Source organism: Podarcis erhardii (assembly GCF_964252035.2).
Source record: "Podarcis erhardii genome assembly, chromosome: 14".
Lineage (NCBI taxonomy): Eukaryota > Metazoa > Chordata > Lepidosauria > Squamata > Lacertidae > Podarcis > Podarcis erhardii.
Genome location: NC_138503.1, coordinates 54,131,430 through 54,138,764, shown reverse-complemented (window position 1 = coordinate 54,138,764; position 7,335 = coordinate 54,131,430). Strand labels below are relative to the sequence as shown.

At 53.8% G+C, this 7,335-nt stretch overlaps 1 protein-coding gene and 1 long non-coding RNA gene across 2 annotated transcripts; both read right to left on the bottom strand.

Annotated features, from left to right (window-relative positions):
• Nucleotides 1-88: 88 nt before the first annotated feature.
• On the bottom strand, nt 89-3,756 carry UBALD1 (UBA like domain containing 1). Its single transcript, XM_081840135.1, has 3 exons — nt 3,598-3,756; nt 2,011-2,073; nt 89-857 (listed from the first exon to the last, which is right to left on the bottom strand). The coding sequence occupies exons 1-3, from the start codon at nt 3,733-3,735 to the stop codon at nt 576-578; spliced, it is 483 nt and encodes a 160-aa protein (XP_081696261.1). The 5' UTR covers nt 3,736-3,756; the 3' UTR covers nt 89-575.
• A 2,303-nt stretch (nt 3,757-6,059) lies between these two features.
• On the bottom strand, nt 6,060-7,324 carry LOC309328561. Its single transcript, XR_014150826.1, has 2 exons — nt 7,104-7,324; nt 6,060-6,524 (listed from the first exon to the last, which is right to left on the bottom strand). It is a non-coding gene; the product is annotated as an uncharacterized lncRNA (long non-coding RNA).
• Between the last annotated feature and the right edge of the window lie 11 nt (nt 7,325-7,335).

Genomic DNA, 7,335 nt, shown 5'->3' with positions numbered 1-7,335 from the left:
TGCAGTGAGTTGAAGGTTGGAGTGGGGCAGCATCCAGTCTCCAACCCCCCGCCCATCGCTCCTCCCAAGCCATGACACAAACAACACATCCAGAAAAGAAATTTAATCCTTTAAAAAAATGGCAAATTATTAAACCAGAACAAAACCAAAACCGCAACCACCACCACCACTTTTCCATGGGGGGCAGTTGAAATCTGAGCATGCGGTTTGGTCTATGGGTGGCAACGCCCACCTTGGGCAGAGCTGAGGTGCCAGAGACAGCAGAGAAGTGAATCGCTGGGAGCCCAACAGGGGTGGGTTTCCTCCAGGAAAAGCCTGCAACAGCCCCCCGCCCCCCTGCATACAGGAAAGGCACTGGAGTGGGGAAGCAGAACTCTCTCATGCCCACCTAGCTCTGAGGGCATCCCAAACACAACACCCACACAGAGACCTTGGCACCAGCCTCCCCCTTGCAGCTAGGCCTGGTGCCACCCACCTCCAGAGTCAAGCAACGCCCTGGGGCTGTCAGGGGCTTCTCTGTCTGTGTCTCTGAAGCGTTGTGGGTCTCACCACGTATCTGCTGCGTGCCCCTCGTCTCATCTCTCGGCCTCCAGCGTGGCACTGGTCTTTGGCTCGGAGCTGCCTTGCTGGGAGAGGCTGCCAGGCCAGCCTGCCGGTTGCAGAGGGTGGCTGGCAGTCCATGCACCCGGCTGCCCAGGCAGGGAGCAGGCCGGCCAGGGAAAGGCTCCAGGCTGGGGCAGTGGGGGTGGCGGAAGGGGAGGAGAGGCGGCTGGCTCCGAGGCGTTGAGGCGGGAGAACATGGCGAGGGCTTCGGGAAAGCTGGGCGGGGTGGCGGGCGTGTTGGCAGGCGTGCACACCTGCAGGGAAAGAAGACAAGAGGGGGAGGTCAGAGGGGGTGCCCCCCAGCATTACCACAGAGCCGTCCTTCCCGTGCAGCAGAGTCACAATCGTGACAAAATCCCGGTCTCTGCATCCCTTTGGCTCGTCTTGTTTGTCGCCAGAGAAAAACAAGGCAGAGGATGTTGGGCAAAGCCTGTCGCGAAGGAGGCTGAGCATCTGCTAGGCATGCAGAAGGAAGAAGGTCCTCAGTCCTGTCCCCAATTGCAGCAGCCCCGGGGGGTTGGGAGGGGCGGTTGAGAGAGGGAGACCCAACGAGGCTGAAAGTTGGAAGAATCAGGACAGAGAAAAGAAGGTCCTTCACACAAGACATAATTAAACTCCTGAAGGCCAACCTAGATGGCTTTAGAACATGGGGAGGCAACCTGAGGCCCGGGAGCCGGATGCGGCCCAGTCGCCTTCTAAATCTGGCCTGCAGGCGGTCCGAGAATCAGTGTGTTTTTACATGAGAAGAATGTGTCCTTTTATTTAAAAAGCATCTCTGGCTTATTTGTGGGGCATAGGAATTCGTTCATCCCCCCCCCCAAAAAAATATAGTCCGGCCCCCCACAAGGTCTCAGGGACAGTGGACCGGCCCTCTGCTGAAAATGTTTGCTGACCCCTGCTTTAGAAGAAGATGAGCCCAATTCACAGAAAAGAGGGCAAGTGACGGCTCCTAGCCGGGACGGCCAAGCTGGGCCTCCATGGTCAGCCATGCTTCTGAAGGTCCGTTGCTGGAAAGTACAGGCGGCCAAAGTTGCTCTGTGCCCAGGTCGCTTGCTTGTGGGTGATTCCCCCGGGGGAGTCCAGCTGGCCACTGGGAGAACAGGATGCTGGCTTTGGGCTTTCAAATTTCACCAGGGCCCTGCATGTTGCCAGAAGGCAGCCCCCATCCCACCTCTTGCCTTCTAAGTCCTTGTTGTTGCGCCCCTTGTTGCCCAGTGCAGACGAACCGGTCGTGTTCCCCTCAATCCTGCCTCTGGTTGCTGGACAGAGGCTCTTCTTAGGTTCTCTGCGGACCAAGGGGGGTAAGCAAGCACTCCTCTCTCCTGCCTCCCCACCCCACCCCCGGTTCTGGAAGCCCTGTTCATGCCATAAGCATCTCAAGGAGGAAACGTTTTGCAGGCCACTTACCATCTGATGAGGGGGATGGCTGTAGGGGATGCCGGATTCTTGGAAGAACGCGCTGAGGGCTGTCTGTAGAAAGGGGGGGAACGGGAAGAAGAGGTAAGCAGAGTGTTGCTGGCTGGCCTGCAGTCCTATGCCTAAAATGCTGTTAAGATTGATGCACAGATGCGCACATGCACACAATTAAAGGGCCAAAGGCAATTCCAGTCAGGGTTTAGATTAGAGTTGCCAAAACTTAGGTCTCTAGCTGTTTTTGAACTACAGCTCCCATCATCCCTAGCTAGCAGTATCAATGGTCAGGGATGATGGGAATTGTAGTCCAAAAACAGCTGGTGACCCAGGTTTGGGAAACCCTGCTCTAGAGGCAGCTAGGGAGCTTGGGAAAGAGCCGGCGTGGTGTAGTGGTTAGAGCGGGAGGACCAGGACCCGACAGAGACCAGGGTTCAAATCCCCACAGGCTGGGAAGCTCTCGCGTCTTGAGCCAGCCACTGCCTCTCTCAGCCTAGGCGACCTCACAGGGCTGTTGTGGGGATTAAAGGAGGAAGGGGAGAGTCATATACGCTGTCTTGAGCTCCTTGGAAGTAAAAGGTGGGATATAAATGAAAGAATGAATGAAGGTACTCTGGGGCAGGAGGATGGAGGGTCGTTCCCCCCTGTGGACAGTAGGGAGGTGGTGGTGGAACACAAGGGAGCCCCCACCCCGCAAGGTGGGGAGGGGGATAATAGTCCTGGTTAGAGCAGGATTTTAATGGGAGGATAGACCTCTAATAGGATCCCCAGGTGCTAGAATGTGTCCTTTGCTCTTTGACTGAGCAAACCGAAGACTCAATATTTGAATTCCCTTCCTTCCTTCCTTCCCTTCCCGCAAACAAACACACTTCCTCCAAAAGCAAGTAGCTTCTAGCAGAAGCCAGGAAAAAGTTCATATCCCATCTTTCTCCCATCACGGAATCCGAGGCAGCAGCTACATGTGAGGTCTCCAGCAGGTCCCCCATCCAGGCACTGATCAGTGATGGTCTTCCTCGAACCCGGGTCCCCAGCTGTTGTTGGACTACAACTCCCATCGTCCCCAGCTACCAGGACCAGCGGTCAGGGAGGATGGGAGTTGTAGTCCATCAGGGTTGCTGGGTCCAGATGCCTGGAATTGTGCAGGGCGCTGCTGGAATGTGACCTGCATTTGATGACACGTTATTGTGCATTCGTCGGAAACACCGGGCTTTTCTGGTCGGAACTTTCCTCCTTTCTCTTGCATCTCCCCCATCCCGGACCGGCCTCGGACACCTGTTACTCCACGAGGCCACGGGACCCGGTTGGGGCATGGATCAGGCCCGGCTGGCTGGGGAGGAGGACGGACCCCACTCTCTCCCCGGCTAGGCGCAACCATTTAAGCCAGCTCTGAGATGCGCCAAGTGGCCCCCGCAAGAGCGCGATGGGCAGGCACTCTGCCCATGCCCCGAGGGCGGAACCCCGCTCCGATCCTACCACCCCCCGACGCCTCTTGCTTTCTCTTCCCCCCCCCCCACCCCCCAATATTAGACCTTTCCCAAGCCGAGAGGGGGCTCGGCCTTTCCCTCGGGCGCCTCGGCGACCCACCTCGTCCTGCCAGTGGGCGGCCTGCAGGAGCTGCCGGGCTTGGTCGGGGGCGCAGCCGGCGGCCGCCACGAACTGGCCGATCAGCAGCTGCCGCTTCAGCTCCTCCGAGGCGCCGCTGCCCCCCGACGCCGAGGCCATGGCGCGCCTTCGGCTTCTCGCCCGCCGGAGGGGGCGGCCCGGCGGGCGGGGAGGCTGTGCCAGCTGGGGTCCGCCTCCGCCTCCGGCTGCTGGGCGAAGCGCTGCCGTCCAGGGAGTCCTGCTGCGCCGCCGGCTTCCCGAGAAGCAGCAAGCCTCTCTGGGCACGACGGGCCGCCCTCTGAGCATGTACAGAATACCTCGAGCGGGGCTTGCAGCGGAGATGCCATAGGGAAGAGGACGGGGCTCTGCTTCTCCTGCGCCTCGGGAGGCGCGCACTCCGCGCTGGCACCCGAAAGCCGCGCGCTGGACGGCTCTGCCCTTCTTTACTTCGGCAGGGCTCAGCAAACTTTTTCAGCAGGGGGCCGGTCCACTGCCCCTCAGACCTTGTGGGGGGCCGGACTATATTTTGAAGGGGGGGAAAAATGAACGAATTCCTCTGCCCCACAAAGAACCCAGAGATGCATTTGAAATAAAAGGACACATTCAACTCATGTAAAAACACGCTGATTCCCGGACCATCCAAGGGTTGGAATGAGAAGGCGATGGGGCCGCATCCGGCCCCCGGGCCTTAGTTTGCCCACCCATGGCTTAGGGGGACAAGGCTCAGCCCCCAGGGCCGCTTGGGATGCTGACGTTTCCCCCAGTGGCGTGTTCCTGAACCTACGCAGAGTGCGCGGCCAGTCGACCACACACAACATCCGGTGTCATAGGAATTCTAAGGTCTTTTTTATATATAGAATTAATGTTCATAAATGTACAAGGCAAACGCACATCCATAAATATATAAACCACGTTTCTGAAATAGTACAGGAGAGCAATCCTGAAGCCATTTTGACTCTCCCAAATGGACCTCATATATTTCTCTGCAAGGAGGAAGGAAATGGGGAAAGCTTTCCAATGGTCTTTGGACTGTAGGGACTGCTTACACCTCCCTGTAAATACAGTCTGCAAGTACCTGTTAAATTGAGCACACTATCAATTTGTGTAAGACAGGCATGTCCAAAGTCTGTTTGAGGGGCCTAATCCAGACCGCTGGTCTGTTTAATCCGGCCCCTGCAGGGTAAAATTGTAAAAAAAGCTTAACAACTTCAATCCTAAAAAAAGCTCTACAAGTTTGGTTGGCTCTGACGCATGTTCACTTCATCAAATCTGGCCCTCTTTGAAAAAAGTTTGGGCACCCTGGGCATAAGAGATTCAGGAAGTATTTACCATCCCAAAGGAATTGCCAGACTATCCAGAAAATGCAATCAGATAAGGCAGGCATGTCCAAAGTCTGTTTCGAGGGACTAATCCGGCCCGCCGGTCAATTCAATCCAGCCCCTGTGGCAGTTTACTTCCTGGGGTAAAATCCTAAAAAAATCTCAACAGCTTTGGTTGGCCCTCTGGTCGGCCCTCACGCATGACCACTTCACCAAATCTGGCCTTCTTTGAAAAAAGTTTGGACACCCCTGAGATAAGGCATTATCAGGTATCCTGGCAGACATGAGAGAAACAACACACTCAAATTTCTGCTGGGGACCCCCTCTTTCTGCAGTGTACTGTATGCATGAATGATGTTTTGGGGGGTGGTCTTGGGCTACAGGGTGGGCAATTTCAAAAGTCTGTATAAGAGCTTGCGCACCATTGTTCTGGGTTCCTCCTCCCTCCTGCATGTAGTGAGTGAGGACCCTGTTGCAACAGTTTAATAAAGATCAGGCTTACTAGCTGCTTTGCTTCTCAATATTCTCTGCTTGGCCTGTGTTATTTTCTCCTACCGATAGAGAACCTACATAAGGACCCTATATGGGCTCTTGGGTGCCACATAAGGGGAAAAGGAGCAGTTTTTTCTTATAACAGGATGGATGGGCCCCGTTCATAGCCCTTTGCAGCCCCTGCTATGCCAGGCCATTCTTACACAGCCTCCTTTGTGGTGGCATCCTGGGCTCTCCTCCGAGAGGATGGGCAGGAGAGTCACACTATTAATGCTTTTTTAAAAGAAAATCTTTATTAATTTTCACATAGACAAATATACATAACATATAATACAAAAGACGATACAAATGAACAAAAACAATAAAGTAAGAAAAGTTAGAACAACAAATACAATATATTACACTTACATAACAAATTAAAATATGTAACTTCCAATAATTCTCATTATACTACTTAAGTATATCTATATACAAAATAAAATACAGTGGTGCCTCGCAAGACGAAATTAATTCGTTCTGCGAGTTTTTTCGTCTTGCAAATTTTTCGTCTTGCGAAGCACGGATTCCCATAGGAATGCATTGAAAATCAATTAATGCGTTCCTATGGTCAAAAAAAGTCCAAACAAAGCCAAATTTGGTACAAAAAGAGTTTATTAAGTGCTCTTTAAAGTCACACATACTGTAAAGAGCATTTCAAAAATTGAAGGAACAATAATATAAGTTTCTAAACATGACAGAAAAGCATTTAAAAATCACCAAAGTGTACAGTCCTGTACATACATTTTCTAAGACTCTGGGGGACAACTCGAAGAAGGTTCCTCTTCCACTCTGCTTCTTGCTGAAGAACCTGTCCATAGTCTGCTGCTTCATCCGCCTTTTCAGCACCTCCCTGAAAGACGACATGACCCTCGTATCAAAGGTTTTCGCAAGGTCACGTGTCAGGTCCTTGTCAGGGTGGTGCCGCTGTGCAAAAGCCTGCACATCTTTCCACTTCTGGCAAATGTCCCTCAGTTCTTTGGAGGACAGCCGTTCCTCAGTTGCTTCCTCCTCTTCCAGCGAGGCCCGCTCCTGCGCAGCCTCTGCCTGCAGTTCGATCAGCTCCTGGGTGGTCAGCTCGTGGTCGTGCTCCTCCACCAGCTCGCTGACGTCCTCCTCTGTGACCTCCAGGCCCATGGTCCTCCCCAAGGCAACAATGTCCTGCACCACTGTTGACTCTGGTGCATCAGAGTCACTTGGTGCCACACAGTCCGGCCGCAGGCTGCGCCAAGCCTCTCCATACCTGACCACGCTGTGGATTCCAGATCTCGTCTTGAACCAGTCAAACCAGCCTCTGCTTGCCTTGAAGACTTCTGGCTCACCTGAGGTTCCTGGCTGTTCCCGGACGAGGTCTGCGTGCAAGGCCTTGGCCTTCTCACAAATGACGGCCTCAGTCACTGTGTCCCCTGCACGCTGCTTCTCTTCTAATCAGATGAGCAGCAACTTCTCCACCTCCTCCAGAACAGCTGGGCGGTTCTTCACGATCCTGGTGACTCCCTTGGCTACATCAGTCGCAAGGATCTTCTCCCTCATCTTCAGGATGGTCCCGATGGATGCTGGATTCCTCCCGTACTCCCTGGCGAGGTCTGTCACATGCATTCCACCGTCGTGCTTCTGGATGATCTCCTTCTTCATTTCCACCGTAACCTTCTCCTTCTTCCTCTCGCCGGCCTCTGCAGCAGCAGTCTTCTTGGGTCCCATGGCAGCACACCTCCTACCTTCGCAAACCCAAACAAAAAAAATCAGTGCTTCACATCCAAAAAATTCAAAAGCACCAAACCTCCTAGAAAACACACAAGCTTCCAGATTCTTGCAAACCCCTTCTCAACTATTGCCCCAGCCACCCACCACACAGAAATCCAAACCCAACAAC

Bases quoted from the DNA above. Each gene is read 5' to 3' on its own strand.
- UBALD1 (XM_081840135.1), bottom strand. From the start codon at position 3,735: ATGGCCTCGGCGTCGGGGGGCAGCGGCGCCTCGGAGGAGCTGAAGCGG. The intron at 2,074-3,597 runs GTGGGTCGCCGA...CCCTTTCTACAG, and splicing joins CCGCCCACTGGCAGGACGAG to ACAGCCCTCAGCGCGTTCTT. The intron at 858-2,010 runs GTAAGTGGCCTG...CTTTCCCTGCAG, and splicing joins GCCATCCCCCTCATCAGATG to GTGTGCACGCCTGCCAACAC.